The 20,195-nt window shown below is 32.3% G+C and overlaps 1 protein-coding gene across 4 annotated transcripts in view; it reads left to right on the plus strand.

Annotated features, from left to right (window-relative positions):
- The first annotated feature begins 3,874 nt into the window (after positions 1–3,874).
- Positions 3,875–20,195, plus strand: part of Nurf-38 (Inorganic pyrophosphatase Nurf-38) — a 114,422-nt gene continuing 98,101 nt past the window's right edge. For 2 of the 4 annotated variants that reach the window (XR_015042594.1, XR_015042595.1), the window contains exons 1-2: positions 3,875–3,975; positions 6,893–6,927. Coding sequence is in view for 1 of the 4 variants with exons in the window: in XM_085821917.1 (XP_085678043.1) it covers positions 6,925–6,927 (3 nt within the window). In the remaining 3 variants the exon portion in view is untranslated. The remainder of the gene's footprint in view (positions 3,976–6,892; positions 6,928–20,195) is intronic. The other 2 variants (XR_015042592.1, XM_085821917.1) reach the window with 2 other exon arrangements.

Below are 20,195 nucleotides of genomic sequence, written 5' to 3' on the forward strand. Positions count from 1 at the left end.
TGCTTTATTGCAAATTATACATATTTTCAATACTATTCTCTTCAAAGTGTCAATATACCGTTGCCATTGTTTCTTCTAGTTTTGGAACCCTTGTTGTATCACTTTTTTCGATGGTGTTTAGTACTCTCGCTGTTTTTTTTCGTGAATTTCCTCTATGGAGTGGAAACAAAGTCGTTTCAAAACATTTTTAAATTTTAGGAAACGTAAAAAGCTCTGCAGGAACCAAATCCAGGGAATAGGGTGGGTGAGACACAACGAAAAGACAACGATTTGCCAGATAACTGGTAACAGAAAGCGATGCTTGATCTGGATCTTTATCATGATGCAACATAAATGACTGATTACCTTAAAGCTTAGGTCTCTTCTTATTCACGTATTTCTCAGTCGTGTTAGAATCATATAATACACTTCCTTGTTTACTGTATAATCTAGTGGTAAAAATTCATTGTACACATTGAATATGTTGGTAATCGGTTGACATGGAAGTTCGTTCAATAATTGGTGCTTCAGTAACCGAATTACTATCTTCTTTACAATGTTGAAACCAGTCATAGCACTGCATTCGGATCATGCAGTCATCTTTAGTACTACTTTAATGTCCTTCTTTTCCAAAATGATTAAAAGGGTTGCTTTTCTGTAATGTGACTCTTGTTTTCTGTTTTTTAACTCTTGGTTGTTCTGTAATGACTCTTGATCTTTCAAATCGAATTTGTCCTTTATGGATTAACGAACTAAATTATTTGAAAACAATACATGCAGTCCTTAAGAAAATTCGTTTCTTATTTTTGAATCGGATTGATTTAAATAAGAAAGTGAGTTTTATTCATAATCTGCTTAATTAAAAATATTCAATATTTTCAAAGAATATATATTACATTATTATAGTTATATATTTTTTATTATTTGTTTCAAATTTTTTAAACCTTTAATGAATTTTTGATAAGCAAACTGAACAACTTAAGAATTTGAAAGTCAGCAGTGGCAACACTATACGGAATAAAATAATTTTATCTCCAGCAGGCGAACTGTCTGTCGGAAATTCTAAAGCTATGCAGTTTTTAAATATTTAGTGATTTTGCTGTTTAACTGAATTTTATATGGGGTAAGTACGAAGAATTTAATATTTAATAAATGAAGTCAATACACAAAATATTTATAATAAAAATAAAAAAATCTATGAGTTATCTTACTAAGAAAACTGAACATTGAAATGATGAACTGATGATATGAGAAAAGACTGGTAAAAATAGAAAGATATACGCCAACACTTGACACTGCATCGAAAATTTTAAATATACGTTGTTTTTAAAATTTTTTGCGAATTTTCTATCTAATTGTATATGGCGTAAGTGTTAAGAAAATGACTTTAATAATAAAGTTAAAAAGGCAAAAGAAAAGAATAGGTTAGCAAGAGTGAGTGCAACAGGAGATTAGTAGAGTGTGAGCTCAGCCAGAGAGTAAAAAATTCTTAACAAACCCTTTTGGGCGACCTTTAAAATCTGAAGAATTTTGGATTTATTATTATTATTATTATTATTATTATTATTATTATTATTATTATTATTATTATTATTTCTTGGCATTTAATTTTGAACATTACCTGATTCTTCGAGAACTTTCCTGTTGAAATACTGTTTCACTTCTTAAACCTATCCAACTAGCCGTTTGAGTACAAAAAGACAGTCTCTCTAAAGCAGGGGCCCCCAAATTTTTTGTCCTTAAGCGCACATTCTAAAATATTTGTTGAACAGCGGACACTATTCACTTTTTTAAGGTGAATTATAGTTGGATAGAGAGATCAGTTGCTTTTCGCTTTGTGCTGGTATCTGTGTTGGAGGCAATTTCTGTTTCATAAAACTGAGAAAACTTTCACATAGAATTTTATTGAAAACCAAACATTTTTATTGTGATCGCACAGCGGGCACAAGTTGAACGATCGGCGGGTGCCGTGGTGCTCGCGGGCATAGGGTTGGGAACCCCTGCTCTGAAGTATAATGCAAATTTATTGGCTTTTACCTGAAGCATTTGTCCAGGTATTGACAGACGGAGGCTTCTATGAATGGTGAAGCATTTGAAAAATGGCTCTTCGATATCTTTATGCTCATCTTTCCTGAACATTTTACTCATAGTTAATTTTTTTCCCATGAGCAGAAATTATTAAATCTCGGTACTTTCACATGGTACTGTAGCTTTAGATATATTCCTGACAGATATTGATCTGGCTTTATCCGATGCATATTTTTTAACAATTTTTATTTTATTTTCACACAATCTATTAGGAATGAATTTTTGACACAGGAAATTTTCACTGATATGGAAGATAGAGAGAGAAAGCAATACATAAAATTTCACCATCCTCGAAAATGTGGAAAAGAAGATAATTTTATGACTAAACTGTCCTATACAACGTCCAATTAGAAAGCGTTCATTTCTCCCCGAGATATGAATTCATACAAAGCAGAGATGAAATACTCTTCGTAAAGAATTTTATAAAGCTTGCAAAGGACCTAAAGAATGCAGCTCTCCGTGCAAAACTGAAATAAAGCAAAATCCATAAGGATAAAAAAATTTCCGCCCTCAAAAAGGTGAATCACTTTCATAGTCTCAAGTCTAGTTCCTATTTTCTCTTTCCATCAGCAGCAAAAATTTCAAAATTTCATCATAGCATCAGTTTTGAACAGAACTCTGTTTGGTAGCTCAATCAAAGTATTCGAATGAAACCAGAGAATCAATCCATTCAAGTTCTTTATTAAACTGTCAAAGAGTTCTTTGGCTCAGCGATGCGTCGTGTTTCTCCAAGATCTAAGTGTTATATCTGCCTTGCATAACCTTGTTTAGAGTTCAGAGATGTTGTAGAGGTGAAGATTAAAAAAGAATATTACCGTAAAAGGGTTTTTCGTTATATTAACATATACAGAATATGCATACTAACATCCTAAATACAAACGATTCTTTAGATTAGTAATTATTTTAATTTTTTCTTAAATTTTTGCAGAAATTCCGAACAAATTGTGGGGGGGGGAGATTTCGTTTCAGATATTCATAACAATTTACTATATCAGTTTTCACACATTTGGAATTTCTCTTGTATAAACCCTGTATAAAATAACATTAAGATTATAAAAATATTGAACGGGACCAAAAATCGCTGTAATCGGAGAATTGTTATAAGTCTAGTTCAGTAGAGCAGGATATGAGCATAATAATAATCTAAAGCACTGTATAGCGAGATCACGGTTCTTCAGATAAAAGTTTTATTAACGGGAAAAGTTATAGAATTCATGGTCTAGAAAACGATTTGGAAATTCTCCCCATTTACCAACAATCACATCCCTATTGCAGATCAATTTATATAGAAATTTGCTCAGATCATAAGTTCTTTTCCCCTATCCGTCCATCGATGTTGAAACTTTCTACAGGTGATGTGTTCATTGAGAATGCATTGTAGTCAAGAGAAGAAGCAAACTAGCCTTGATGATTTTGTGCTTTAAATTACTTATATTCTTTCCGTAAACGATTTTGATTATGAAGGTGTACAATGGTTTCATAAAATACTTTTAATTACGTCTACGGTCTAATTTTAAAAAGTCATCAAAATTTTGTTTATTTTTTTTTTCTTTTAAAATTTCTGGGTCGTAAACAATCTAATTGAGGCATAATGTATTAAACGTCTGAAAGTACAATTTAGACACGTACTTTCAGGAAACTAGATATTTATTTTGTTATTTGTGTTAAACGGAAAGTATCAAAAGTCAGGTAAACATCCTCTAATAAATTTCCCTCGGCCAGGAGGCTTTAATAACGCAGGTGAACAAATAATTTGCACTGTTGTTCCCATCAAAACACTTTTAGTCTTGTAGTAAGCTTCGAAAATGTTTCGAACCAATTTTTTAAAGCGACACCGTCCTCTCAATATCAGAATTAAAGAAATAATTGTTTCGTTCTTTTTTATATTGCTAATATGGATAATTTGTTGTAAGTGTTATAAATTTTTATCATATTTCTTCTTTTGAATGATTGGTTTGATCTATAATTTATAATGTTAATTGCGAGAACTTATTTCAATTAATGTTAATTGCGAGAATTTATTAAGAGATATTTCAGTATTTCTTGCGTTTAAAATAAATAATAAGTTTTTTATGCGTAACAATTAATGTCAATTTTAAGAAAGTCATTCGAAGGGTTCCGTAGCTACATAAGTTAGCTTAAGCATTTTCATGATTCTTGATTTCTTCTACGTATGCGCATTTCTATTACCACGTTATTCTTCGGAAAATTGTCTTGATCGAGAATATAATGCAGTTATTACTTAAGAAATTCTACACTAGGATGTGCTTAAGATATTTTACAGCATATTTTCAGAAAGTTTTACTTTTTTTTTTTTTTTTTTTTTCTCAATTCTTAAGCATAAATTAGGAAACAAATTTTATATTTTAAACTTGAGAGCAGATTTCTGTATACCTCATCTTTGCAGCGCATGTTTAAAGAGCTTTTACTTTGAAAATTGAAATATTTCAAAAAAATACATTCTTATCAATGCAAAAATGCTATTCGACAAAAGATATGTTCCAAAATTCTTTACTTTTCTCAGATTAATGACTTTAAACATAAAAAACATTAACATGAATGTTAAAAGTAGATTTTCCATTTTTCATACGGATCGGTGTCAAATATTAAAAATTGATTTTAAGAATAACATAATTTATATATGTATAAGCAAATTTCAGTTTTAAAATTAGGCAAAAAAGCAACTTAATTTTCGGTAAATTTTGAATAAATCTCAGTCGATTTTGAAGGTAATCAAGTAGAGGTTTCTTTTCTTCAGGGACGAAAGAAAAAAAAATATTCAAACACAAAAGAATTTTTCCCTGAAGAAGAAGGAGCTGTATATTAAACTGATCGAGTTTTAAATCAATAATGTTTTATTCAAAAGCTATAGCAAAATAAGGCTCTTTTTCCGTTAATTAAAAATTTTACTTTAATGTGTTTGTCTTATAATTTGAAATGCAGATTTTGTTTGGAAATATTGAGAACTTTATTGTCCATTAAGTACATTCCTTTTATTCATATACATACCACTTTTCATGCTCTATATATTTTTCATGCTGTATATCAAAGATGACTAAACTTCACTTTTGAGCCGAATACAGACTTCGGAAGTATTCCAAAGCCGCAAGCAGATAATCTAAGAGCTAAAAATAGATTTATATGTCATTTTAAAAGTATATTTGAATAGAAGGAATCATTTAAAGTAAATTAACAGGTATTTATCTCTTTTAATTAATGCGGTTATTAACAAACATAAAATAGCAGTTCTTGCTGCACTTTTTTCGGTATTTAAGTAAATGTGTTTTTACATTACATAAATCTGATACTCAGAACTGAATTTTTATCAAATCAAAATTCAGCTATTTCCTCTGGTTTCCTTTTATTAATATTATTATTATTATTGTTATTGTTATCAAATGATTTCAGCAGGGGTGAACTAAAAACAAAAGAATATGTAATGACCAACACAGTAAAACATTAAAAATTAAACTTAAAAACCACCTTTCATCTGACTGAAGAATAGCGCAGTAATTTTAAAACCAAAATTACCCATATTTTATTCTTAACACATGAATGTAAATGTAGTAATTAATTAAAGCAGTTCGGGAAGCTTTACAGTTCAGGATACAAAAATACTTTAAAACTAACTCTCAGTTTACTCAAAGATTTGTTCAAAAATCATAATTTACTTCTTTTCGCAAGGTTAATCTAAGAATTAACATAGGGAAATCTAATAAAGATTAAAAGATTCGAACTTACCCTTAAATCATTTAATTAATTTATTACATGCAAAATGGATCAGCAAGTATGCTTTGTTTTCCTCGATGCACACCATCAACGCAACATAGTGTAAAGTATTTTTTTTTTTTTTTTGTTTGTTTGTTTGCATAGTTATTATTTTTTGCAATAGTCGGATCGTCATATCAGAGTGTCGCAAGAATGTAATTACTTGTCTTTCATTTATTTCTATCAAAATTAGAGGGGCACAGTTGGAAGCTGCCTAAACTTGTTATATATCTATGGAGTTCATTTTAGCCATAGCCGCATAGATAAAACGCATGTCGGAGTGCTCTGCTCTCGTGCAGTGATGCATACGGCTAGGAAGTACATACAGAATGATGACACATGCCAGCAGAACATTTTTACCTGCCGCTCAACAGTTCCGTGTAACCCCTCAATGAATCATTTCTGCACATGCATTCCATGACAAAATTTGATTATTTCGCTGCCTTTACATCTTTGTCAGATAATTTTGAATCATCCTGCATATTCAGCCTCCCCCCCCACAAAGACGCCATGTGGCCTCGGTTGTTGCAACGAACGTCTTTACTTCTAGGCTGCTGTTGGGCAAGCCAAATAAGAGAAAATTTACATCTATTTGTTGTAATATTAAGAATGTATGTGTAAAAAATAATCATTTTATGTCAAAAAAATAAAGTATGTTTAAAATATTTTCAAAGTGAAATAAAGCTGTAGTAATTTACTTGGATTTTCATCTTTCTACATCTTTTTCGCCGTACCTGCCCCTAGTAGCTCTAATGCTAAGACATCTAATGTTCTAGACATCCTTTTTCTCCAGCTGTATATTTTAAATTGATATATTGGTCTGCTGATTGCCTACCAACGACCCAATGGTTAAAATAGCAGAGCACTGTAATTTATTACAAGATTTCCATGAAGGCCTTCTTCCTAAGACAAGTAGCTGTCGTGAGCTTCGTCACAGTCATTTAATCAATCAAATATTGTTTACAGATTCGTTTAATTTTATAAATTGTCTGATAATTTAGTTGGTTGTTCAAATAATGAATTAGTTTATTTATAACTTACTGTTTTTCTTCTTTAGCACTACGAAAGGCCAACAGTAAGACTGTTGAAATGGTACGTACCACATTTTTCTTGATCACTCTTAAATATAACCATTCTTTTTAAAGTTTTTTTGATAAAATTTCTTTATTTTACGAAATCTGAAGCGAAAATTAAATCGGAACCTATAAAACAGAAGAAATATAAGTAAAAAAATAAAGAACTAGCAGCTTTCGAGAACGAAAGTATCCAGAATCAATCTAAACTATCGATCCAAATAACAAAATGGAGCAAGAATGAGAATAAAGCATTAGAAAAACAAAATAAAAATAATTTCTAAGCTTGACCAGTTTTCCTTAGCCACACCTAAAATTAAAAAGCCCCTAATTAGAATCAGTTTTGATACATTTCGGTCTTTTCCAGATTGACAGGCCATTTCGCGATGTATGTCAATAGCAATGTATCGTCGATTACAAGGTATACCTAAAGTCTAATGCCATGTTTGGTAAAAAAAGAATGGTTTTTAATTTTTGTTAAGGTGTCAAAATCTGCTTGCAAAATGAAAATTGTCAGCTATTTGTTGATAAATTTATGAGAACAAGCAATATACCACATGAAAAGCATTCAGGCAAGAAAACAATATCTACAAGCAAATAGTCATAATCCTAATACATTTGTCGATCATTATAGTACGGAGTTAAGCTTGCCACGCACTATAAGGAAAGTTATATTTTATAACTTGAGAGAATAAACTTATCCAAAAACATCCCTTATTTGAAGAAAGATATTTTCCATGTACTAATACGCTGCAAATTCAGTTCCATAACTGAGGTCGTAGCTAAATGCAGTCCGGCTAAGATCCCTTTCTTGCAGTATATCTTACACAGCATCTGGAAATGTTGTTAAAAGCCTGCTTGAATGTTTTGCATCTACTACGTTGCCTGTTCTCATACATTCGACCAATGGTTAAACTCTAGTGTTCTGTCCACGTCTATTTGTATCTGTTTTCACTCAAATTACTAGCCCTGAACACCGGACGGCTTGGACAGAGAATACACTCTTTAATAAAGCTATGCAAATTAGTATTGAAAAAGTTATTAATTACTATGCTTCTACATATGCCAGAATTTCTCATAGTCAGTAAAAACTATGATATTTAAGAAATATATATATATATATATCTTCATGCGCCTTTATTGTATTTTATGTATTTTGTGTTATTATTTATTTCGGTTTATGTAATATTATGTAATTTCCACATATGCCAGATTTCTCATCATCAGTAAAAACGGTGAACTTTGAGAACTGTTTATATCTTCAATGTATCATTATCTTATTTTATGTATTTTGTATTATTATTTAAGTATTATTACGTATTTAGATTTATGTAATATTATGTGATTGAATATTTCGAATATTTTGTTTGATTATGCATGCATTGTGTGCTATTATGTATACATTATGTATTATTATGCGGGTATTCGTGTGTTAATGTGCATTTTTTTTGCATATTCATTATTATGCCTGTTGTATAATTTTCCCCCTTTATTTCCCGTGTATTACATAGTTCCTATGAACATTCAAATTTGTTCTTACGTACTGTTTTATATTGATTTCTAATGAGCTTTTGTATATGTCTTCATTCTAGGTAAATATTTATAACAAGCGTGATAATGTCATACTTAAAAATATGCGTAATGGTATGAACTGGTATTGTACATGTAGACAATTGAAACTGATGATATTGATAACGATAATTATGGTTCAGTTTGTGCTACCGTTGTTGTGAAACACTTCAAAATCTATACATTCAATTTTTATACTCTTTTATGCATCTATTTTTATTATTTTTCTTCTTATGTTTATACATATATATATAGATATATATATCACTGGGGTGGTATTTAAATTCGCATGGCTCGACCTAGGACGGAAGTCATCTTGGTGGCACACTGTATCTGTCCTCATAAATTTGTTAACAATTAGCCGAATATTCGCTCTTGTGGTAATAGGTTTTTCAAATTTGAGCATAAATTCGGCTCGAAGGGCTTAACTCCACACAGTAATCGTGTTAAACATGCCATTCTAAAACACTATTTATTTTTCTTGTAGGTTTGTTGTTAGTTTGAATAACCAATTATTTTAATTTTGGTATCTTTTCTGAACTTCTTATTTCCCCTCGCATTTCCTCACCAGGATGCCAATTAAGTTACGTGAGTAGAGTGTTTTAAACAGGCGAAACGAGAAGGTTAGACTGAGCATGATTTCGGCCGTATATCGCACGTTGCTATATTATCCCCCAGCTATTAACTTAGTAGCGCCTACATCTTCTGGCCATTTAGTTAGTCTATCGCTTAGGTTGCTGAGTCAGCCTGTTAAGTTAAATGAAATTACGAAATCTAGCACTTTTTTATGTTTCGAATTTATATATTATATTTCCTTAGGTTCTCACTGCAAGTAATCAGTGTTTTTGTGAGCACGAAGTCCATGCCTTTTTGTTAAAGACCTGTGCTTTAAAAAAAGAAAAAAAGAAAAAAAAAAAAAACTTTTTTTATACCTCTCATCTTTTACGTTACTTTTCATGCCTGTGCGAGATGTTCCTGGCTAGATCTAGATAATTTGTATGATAATAAAGAAGATAAGATCTTACACTCTAATGTCATTATTTTGCAACCAGTCCTTGATACCTAGAACAAAACTGAAGAAAAAATTATCTTTTCACCGAAATTGATTGAGCATTTGGAAACACATTGTATAGATATACAATAATTGTAATCAAAGTATGCCTGCGATTGGCTATAAATTAAATACAAAAGAAAATATTTTAATGTGGCATATTAATACGCAATTAAGATATAGAATTAATATCATAAGTTCTGAATTTGTAGTAATTTATTATATGCAGGGAAAATGCATTTAGAATGGAAACAAAATAACAGTTCAGAGCAGGAATATTTCGAGGCTAAACTAGTTTTAATAGAATATCATTTATACAATTTAATAATTGACATCATGACAAACTGTTGATAATCCTCAGCTTTTCCCCCTCAGCGTCTAGAGAGTTATTGGGTTTTATTTTTAATAATTTCACTGAATATTCTACCTTTATTCAAAGTATTTTTATAATTCATTCGCAAAATAAATTCTTGAAAATATAATAAAATTGGCAGAAATGTAGCATTATTATCTTGTCAGAATTGTCAGCCTGAAGTTCATTAGAAATTTCATAGAAAAATTCCATTAAATTTGGTACTAAATGACGAATTTTAATTTCTTTTTTAATTTAGTTTATGTTTATTGAATTTGTTGAAACAGTCAGTTGAAACAGATATTTTTCACATATCCTTATTTGTGACTTAAGTACCTAAATCTTACCTCACCAATGGCCGAACGGTTAAAATCCGCTGAATACTAGCAGTTAGTCCCGGTTTCAAACCCAGGCAAAAGGGATGGCTAGATGGACGGTTTTCCTGATTTTCTCCATGTGTGATGTAAATAAATCCAATTCCCTTATTAAGTCCTCTACAAAAACAAACAAAAAAAAAAAAAAAACTTTTCTTAGGCAGATAGCCTTTGTACGCGTTGCCATGTTCAAATAACCAACCACTATCTAAATCTTAAACCTTCAAGGAAGTGGAGGAGCGTGTGTTCAAAAAGCAGATTACATTTTTCAATGCTTATGGAATATATAAGAACATTAAACATAAATCGTAGCAAAAAAACGATAAAAAATCTGAAGCTTTCAGAATTTATATTACTAACGTTTTGCGTGTTACCTTTATTTATTAAATATCATGTCATTTTCCTTAACCCAGAAAATTAAATTCAACAGCAGTATCACAAAATATTAAAAAGAGCATGTCTGTAGAATTTCTGATACACAGTCTCGCGCGCTGGAGATAAAAAAAAAAAAAAAAAAAAAATGTTCTTTTTTCCGTACAGTGTTACCATTGCTTGCTTTGAAATCGTTGAGTTTGTTAATCAAAAATTCGTTAAAGTTTTACAATATATGAAATAGGTAATAAAACAAATTCCAAATTTGGGCCTCCAAATGCCCATATTCGAGTGGAGGACTACGTTTTTCAAAATTTGATGTCTCTAGGTACCATTGTTTTTCACAATGCAAGAAACATACATGCATTCTTGCAGATTCGTCATTATTTAATTTCTTAAATATAATGTAGAGTTCTCATATTTCGTGGCAACAATTTGAAAAGTGAAACGCCATTTTATAGTGCACGACGCAAAATGCCAAAAAGAATTTAGTAGCCCTTCTGGACAAATAGCCTCTTTGGGCTAAAAAATTATGATTTATCATTTAATGTATTAACAAATTACTAAAATTATTATGTAAGAACTGAATCTCATTTATAGTTTATCTGCTCTGACTATTGTAATAGGTTCTCTCGCAACTTCAGAGCATAATCCACATTATCTTCATACCTGTAAAAATTATTTGAAATAAAATGACTAAATTACACTTCAAACAAATGATTGTGCAACCCTAAGATTTCGAGAACCTTCAGAATAAAATATTATGCAAAAATAAAAAATCCTGTTGTCACACCATACTGATAAGAACCAGTTCCTTGATTGACAAATGTCATAAAAAATAAGTGGTTTCTCAATCATTATCTTTTTCACGTCTGAGATTTTTTTTGATAGTTGTTATCAACAAATCAGCTGGCAATATGATTTCGCTGACATCACTTTATATTGCCAAAAAATATTTCAGAAATTATTTAACCTTCAAACTTAGTACTCGTACCTCCCCCTAGAAAAAGATCAAAAAGCATGAAAACTAGAAATATATATTTCCAATCATTCTGAGTTACTTATAAATATCAACACCATTATTCAGTATATTACTGTTCTGGCTTAAATACAGAAATAAATTATATAATTTATTAGCCCAAAGGGCGTCAGCCCAGAATGGCTATTAATTCAAAATGGCATTTTAGCGTCGATTTACTTTTTAAACTGTTGCCACCAAATATTATCGCCATATTACATTTAAAGAAACTAAATAATGAAGAATCTGCATGAATGCACGAATGTATCTCGCATTTTGAAGAAAGAACGGTACCTAGAGCCATCAAATTTTGAATAACGTAGTTGAATTTCGAATTTGTTTTATTATCTATTTAAATTTTGTAAAACTTTTAACGGACTTTTTGTTTAACAAACTCGATGATTTCAGAGCGAGCGATGGCAACAATGTACGGGAAAAAAGAATTATTCGCAGCGCGCGAAACCCTTTATCGAAAATTCTAAAGATATGCTGTTTTGAAATATTTTATGCTGTTGAATTGAATTGTATACGTTTTAAGTACGAAGAACATGATATATAACAAATAAAGGCAGCACACAAAACGTTAAAAAAACGCCGGGGCGAAATATAAATTCTGAAAGCTTTCAGAATTTTTTTTAATCTTTTTTTCTTTTAAATTTATATTTTTATGTTTCTTTTATTTCATATGATGCACTGATGCAAATAAAAGAAGAAGGGAACCAGTAGATCATTTCAATATCTTATACCTGTATTAAAATTAAATTTTAGGTTAAATTTAACCAGAAGAAAGAATTAAAGGATATGAATTGGAATAATTTGAATATTTAGTTATGATAAAACAGACTAGACTTCCTACCTAAAGATAAGACTTTCGTCGAGGGCTTTCTAAGGAAAATTGGCTATTGCCAACACCTCCTAGAACTAACTCAAGGCCACGGCGCGTTTCCCAGGAGGAGGTGTGACGTCAGTTTCAGTAGGGATTGCATTTCATTTAACTCTCCCTACCCAGGACTGTGGTGGGTGGATTTCCGGAGTTTTGACGGTCACTCGGTCAGAAGTCGTCCATAAGAACAGTGGACATTTTCTTTCTTTTTTCAGATATTTCCATATTATAACTATTCCACTTTATTATTTGTTTTTCAAATTTTTAATATGGTTTACACATGTCGTGTACCTAACTGTAAAGGGAACTATCCAAATGGTCCTAAAGTACAGGTTTTCTCTTTTCCGAAAGAGAAAGAATTCTTAAATAAATGGATAAAGGCGATTCATACAAGCAATTTCAAGCCAAAAAAATTTTCGAAGGTAAATTGCGTTAGATAGTACTGTTTATCATCATGCTAATCGTTCAATCTATAGCAAATGGCATTCTTTATCATCATGCTAGTCACTTTGTAGTAAATAGCATCATTTACCAAGTTAAGTAAATTAAACAAATGTGTGACTTAAAAGTAGGATTAGATTAAATGTAGGATTAATAAAAATTCAAAATTGTAAATACATTTTGTATGTTGCAAAATGCTTGCCTTTAAATATCTCGATACATTTGTCACAGGAACAGCGTATTTATTAGCATTCGAAGACCTTGAAAAATCTTGATAATATTTTTGTAACTAATACCAATTTTGTTTCTGATATCAATGCGAAAAAATACGCTATTTAAATTTTTGTGAGTTCATGCCTGATATTCTTAAAATTCAGTTAATATAAAGTAAATAATTAAATATGAAGTTTTACAAATTCTTGTATTTAATTCTAGTTTACATAATTAAATCCGATTATAACAATCTTTGCATGCAAGTGTTTCGTATTTTTTGTAAGTAAATAATTAAATTTTGGCAACTCTTTATTTGACAAAAGATTTTTCTATCTAATTAGACATGATTCTTCAAAACTAGTTACCTGTTTCACTTTATACAATTAATAGACAAGTATGATTTTGTTTCTATTAGTCGTGAAGAAACATTAACTTATATTATTTTAGCGGTCCACCAGCGGCCGAGCGGTTAAGTCGCTGAACACTGGTAGTTCGGTCCGAGGTTCGAATCCCGCGAACGGACTGGCTGCATGGGTGTTTTCGGAGTTTTCCCCCATGTGTAACGTGTATACGAGCCAGTTTCCCTTAGAAAGTCCTCATCGAAGGCATCCCTTCCCTTAGGCAGATAGCCCTCGAGGCTTTGCCGTAATTAAAATAACTTAACCTAACCTATGTTATTTTATGCTACAAATTTTAATGAAATTGAATAATGTATGCTCAGTTTAAAGCCGAAAAACTTAATGTGTAAAAATACAGACAGTTTTAAATAATTCTGAATTGACTGCAAAGACAATTTCGATGATTTTCTTCTTTCTCTTCTTTTCCTCTATTGAAACAATCCTTCCTCTTTTTAGTTGACTGACTGAAAATAAGCATATACATATTATCTAAAGTATTTCGAATTGTATAAATTATTTCGAATTGTAATGTATATTTTAGTGCATCCTAAGGGCATTATATTTTAGTCATTTTATTCGGCAGTAATAATGCAATGATAATTGTGTTTTTCATTTGTTGTGTTCAATATCCCAGTTTAGGATTTGTTACATTTGCCTTCCACATAATACTGCTAAACCATGTTATAAAATTTTCCTGTAAAGATCAGAGGTTAGCTATTTATATCTATATCAGACCTCTATCAGAGATTTGATATTTGCCATTTAAAATGCAAAATAATATTTAATTCTCTCTGTGCACCTAATGTCTCAAATAATTATGAAAACTTATTTAAATCGTTGCAAGCTTAGCGTTATTTTTTTCAAACGTGAGTATTTATTATTATTCGGCAACATATGTTAAAAATAAGATATATTACTTATACTTATCAAAGATGTTTATTAGTCAAGGCATAAATAAATTGTTGTAAGTATAATTAATACGACTCTTGACCAATAAACATCTCTGATTAATTATATTTGTTTTCAACTAATGATTTTATGTTTTCTACATGATTCCAGGTAAAATAGCTTCATAATTTAAATCAGTTAGAATTTATCTCAATTTTTTAGGATCTATATCCTGCCTTCATGTCTTAAATTGTCTTTCTGTTTAATTATTGCGTACAAATAAAATTCCGATTCATTAAGTGTGAAGTTTCTTTCGTTAACAAGAGTTACTCAGCGATTAAATTTGGTAAAATCAGTAATAACTTTTAATGGAATTAAAAATTCTAGTTATTCGTATCGAAAACATTCTAAAAATAAAAATCTCGGTTCTTCACATTCTAATGAAAGCAAAGTATTTTCCAGATTTATAAACGATGAGAATTAAATATAAAAATTTCAGTTTAATTATAAGCCTGTCAAATGGACATTTAAGAAGGCGCCCTTAAAGTTGGCGAGGACGAAAGTATCTCTACTGCAGTGACGTCACGAACTGCGCGCCGTGGCCTTGAGTTAGTTCTAGGAGGTGTTGCTATTGCGCGCATTACATCGGGAAAATCACGAAAATGCCCTTCCAGCCAAACCATTCGTTTGGGATTTAAGCCCAATTCTATTCCCAGTATACCTGAACAGATTCAGGCTTAGGGATACTCCTTTCTGCGAATGCGGAGAGGAAGGCGACACGGACCATTATTACTTCCATTGTGTACATACAAGAACCTGGCACTTGAGGAAACCAGCGGACTGTGCCTGAGCAATGTGGACGACTAACACACTCAAAAACAGAATAGCCCTTGATAAAATAGAGAAAATCTCAGGACACTGCCTAAGCAGAAACAACCGTGGATAATATTATAATGTTTCAAATGTTCAGAACTTAAAGCAGATAACTAGAATAACGCTTAGTGCCTTGCAGTTAACAATATGTAAAAACTGTTATTAGTATATGATATTCAACCTTGTTACTCTGGAGTCTTCCCCGCCGTGATGGTATATAATTCCGTTTGGTTCATGTCCATGGTCGGAAGCCATTATAGCGGTGCACTCACTCAGCCCTCGATCATTATTAGGCCCGAAAAATTAAAAGAAAGGAAATGAAAGTGGCGTACTATTGTTAGAAACCAGCCTCACTTGTTATCTTTCTTTTCATAGTTTGTCACTGTAAGAGTGGCAACTGTCTGATGTTTATTGTAGTTTGTTGTAGTTCTACGGATTTTGAAAATAAATATGACGCTTTGGAATTTTATATGTAAAATTATTTTATTTTAAGTTTATTAAGAGAAAGGAGAACGGTTAGTTCTTGCAAATCTCGAACAATTCTGGTGACGACGGAAGAGATCGGTAAAACAAGTCAAGGTAATTTTATTGTTTTTTATCGAATTTAATTCTATTTAACTTTATTGAATTTATTTTTATTGAAATGGAATCGTTAATTGAGAAACGAAAACCTGTCACAGTGTCTTTTACGAGAACAATTAATGCAATTTTGCAGGAATTTGAAAAGGAAATTCCTGATGAAAAATCTGCAAAAGCGAAACTTGTTACTTTAGAACGTTTATCTGAACTTAATGCATTTGATACTCAAATATTAAATTCGGAATTTTCTTCAACTGATCAGTTTGAAAGTGAATGGGCGAAAGTTGAAGAATACAAAGAAAAATTAGATTCAATACGAGTAGAAACGGAATTATTCTTCAATCGCCAAACGTCACTATCCATTGGCAGTGTGCCGCCGAATTCGAACAAATAGAAACGGAAATTACTTAAAATAGAGTTAAAACAATTCGCTGGCGAAATTAAAGATTGCTTACCGTTTTGGGGACAATTTCGGCGAATACATGAAGATAGAGAAATTCAAAACGATGATAAGATGCATTATCTCGTTCAAGCGACAGTACCCGTTACGAGACCACGTGATATTGTGAACAGCTTTCATGCAACTGCCGAAAATTATGAAAACGTTATAGAAAGCTTAAAAAATATGTTCGGCAGGGAAGAATTGTTTGTAGAATTCTATATTCGGAAATTATTAGATTTGATTATTAAAATGGCAAGTTAGAGTCGTATTTACGTTCGTTGGAGTCAATAGGAATGACAAGCGATAAATACGCTGCAATGTTGTTTCTGCTCGTGGAATCTTGCATTCTCGAGGAAATTTTACGAGTTTGGATTAGAAATCATGCATCAATAATTACAGCAGAAAATTCTCACTCTGAGATATCGAAACAATTATTATTGTTTTTAAAGAATGAAGTGGAAGGAGAGCAGAGAATTTCTTTGGCAAAAGCTGGATTTAAATTAATTGATTCGGGTGCCAAGAAAGATTCTAAGTAGAAACGATAAAAAGTACCATAGTGCACATTCCGTGCCTACAGCAAATGATTTATTCTCAGGCCATAATAAAGCAACCAATTATAGTATAGTGAGAAGAATTCTTGCATATTTTGTGAAACAAAATCATGAAAGTTGCGATTGCTTTGTTGCTCAGAACATGCCTCTGAGTCAAAAGAGTGATGAAATTAAAAAGAAGGGTTGCTTCTTCTGCCTCAAAACTAGACACAGAGCCAAGCAATGCAAGACAAATGTAAGATGTTTGATATGCTCGAAAAGACATTGGGTTGTCATGCGTCCGGATTTTCCCACCAATCAAAAGAGCAATGATATTGAAAAGAATAAAGAAGAGGAAACACAAAACGTATCACTTGCGAGCACCAATTTCCTAGATGAAGTGGTTCTTCAAACACTATTAATTAATATAGACGTAAACAAAAGGCAGTAAGGGCACTTATCGACACAGGATCGCAACGTTCATACATATTAGAGGAGACTGTAGACATAGGGTGCCACGCAATTGGATCTGAATCTCTATACCACGCACATTTTGGAGGAGTAACCACAAAGAGAGAAATTCACAAACGCTATGAAGTAAACGTTAGAAGCCTAAGAGGTGATTTTTCTAGACGACTAATCTTGTTGGAACAGTCGAAGATTTGTGGACCAGTAGTCAGTTTACGGCCTGGATAGAAGAACTAAGGCAGAAAAATATCCATGCATCTGATATAGGAAAAACGTGTTTGAAAATAGAAGTTCTTATTGGAGCTAACGTCGCAGGTGTTCTATTAGCTGGAAGAATTCAGAAATTAGAAAATGGGCTGACTGCTGTGGAATCACTACTTGGATGGACAATCATCGGAAAGATAAAAGATAACGTTTCAGAAAGAAACTCCTTGTCCATGTCTTCAACAATAACGTCAGTGTTGACTCACAGCAGTGACATAGAAAACCTGTGGAAGCTAGAAGCACCGGAAATTTCAGATTCTAAAGAAAATAAAACTGATTCAGAATTAGAAGGAACAGTGTGGGATCACTTTCACGCGACTCTGAAGAGGGTGGATGATGGATATGAAGTCGGTTTACCTTAGATCAACGATAAAGAAGCTTTACCAAGTAACAGAGGAGTTGCTGAAAAACGATTGATTTCCACTACAAAGAAGCTCATGTTGAAAGATAAATTTGAAACATGCAATGCAGTGTTTGAAGAGTGGCTCGAATCTGGAGTAATAGAAGAAGTAACAGAAGAAGAGGAACGAGTTGACAATCATTATCCTCCGCACAGACCGGTCTTCAAAGATAACTGTAGAACAGCAGTAAGGCCTGTATTTGACGCTTCGTGCAAGCAAAGGGATTTCCTGTCACTTAATGACTGTTTAGCAAAAGGTGAAAATTTAATTGAAGTAATACCGAAATTGCTTCTCGAATTTAGACAAAAAAAAATAGGGATTATCTCAGATATTAAAAGAACTTTTCTTCAAATATCTGTTCAAAGATCTGATCGTGATTTCCTAAGATTCCTATGGTGGGAAAACTCGGAACAAAAGGAAATAAGAAAATTTCGCCATTGCAGAGTAGTCTTCGGACTAAAATACAGTCCGTTTCTTTCAGGAGCAGTGATCAACTCTCATTTAGATCAATGTGAACCTTCTTTGAAGGAAGTGGCTACAAAACTGAAAAACTTCTATGTTGACAACTGTGTCACTTTAATGAATTCGAATGAAGAAGCAGAATACTTTATTGCAAATTCAACTCAGTTAATGGCAAGTGCTAACTTTGACTTAAGAGGGTGGCAATAAACAGAACTGAGCAGTGAGCGAATCATTGAAAGTACTTGGCCTTCTGTGGGATAAATATGAAGCTTCTTTGTTTTGTGACATCCCTACTATCGACTTGGTCGATCTCTCAGTGACAAGACGAAACGTACTATCAATTGTAGGGAGAGTTTTTGACACAATAGGTTTCACATGCCCTTTTACACTCCTTCCAAAGTTATACCTGGAAAAAAGGTGAGAAACTAAATTGAGCTGGGATGCACAGCTACCTGAAGATATCAAAAGAAAATTCTTGAAGTGGGTCAAAGAATTACCCTGTTATCATCTGTGAAGATTCCCAGACTACTTTCATTTACAGGAGGAAGGACAATCTTTTAGTTTGCATACGTTTGCCGATGCTTCACAGGGATGTTATGCAAGTGCAGTATATTTGAGAAGTCAAAATAAAGAAGTCAAAGTGACTCTAGTACAAGCCAAAGCAACAGTGTCTCCCTTGAAAAAAATAAGTATACCACGACTTGAATTGCTTGCTTGTCTTATTGGGGTGCGATTAGCCTCATTTGTCAAGAAGAACCTTAAGGTCGAAATTTCAAAGGAATATTACTGGACCGATTCTTCAACAGCACTATTCTGGATAAAGAACGTAGAAGTTTGGATCACTTTTGTGAATAACAAGAGTTTCAGAAATTAGAATCCTATCGGATCGTGAAAATTGGCATCATATACCAGGTGCGGAAAACCCAGCCCATATGCCATCAAGAGGACGTTCTGTGAAGAAACTCATTGAATCAAGATGGTGGGAGGGCCCACCTTGGTTGGCACTGTCGGAAGAAGAATGGCCTCGTTCTATCGCAATCGATAATAAAGAAGAGGTTAATACTGAAAAACGTAAAGCAGTTATAGTTTCGTTAAGCAATGTCAGCGATATGTCTTCACAATTCTTTGGCTATTTTTCAAAGTATAAGAAAATACTTAGAATTATTGGGTGGATACACAGATTCATAGGAAATACCCAAAAGAGAAAAAAGGAAAGAGAAGCAATAGAGTTAAAAGTTTATGAGTTGACAAGAGTTGAGAAATCTTTCGTGAAGATTATTCAACGTGATTATTTTTCATCTAATGATATCAAGAAGCTGAAGTCAATAAGTATGTTCAAAGATGATTAAGGCATTTTACGTGTCAGCTCTAGGTTGACTGAAAGGAAAGACTATGAACATTTTATTTATCCGATGTTACATCCGAAGAATTATAAGATTGTGGAGAAATTGATAATTGATAAACATCTCTCTATGTCTCATGCAGGAATTCACGTACTGATGTCTACACTTAGAGAGACGTTTTGGATCCTGAAAAGCAAAGCTACGATTCGAAAAGCTTTATATGCATGTGTCAGGTGCAGGAGACATGGAGGTAAACGACTACAGACTGTGCCTGCTACTCTACCAAAAACAGAATTAGAGATGCACGTGTTTTTGAGATTGTTGGCGTTATTTAGCTGGCCCATTAATTTTGAAGGATAAAAGAAA

This window comes from Stegodyphus dumicola, chromosome 8 (genome assembly GCF_044657685.1).
Source record: "Stegodyphus dumicola isolate Sdum_Otavi_A_Nest chromosome 8, ASM4465768v1".
In the NCBI taxonomy this organism is placed as follows: domain Eukaryota; kingdom Metazoa; phylum Arthropoda; class Arachnida; order Araneae; family Eresidae; genus Stegodyphus; species Stegodyphus dumicola.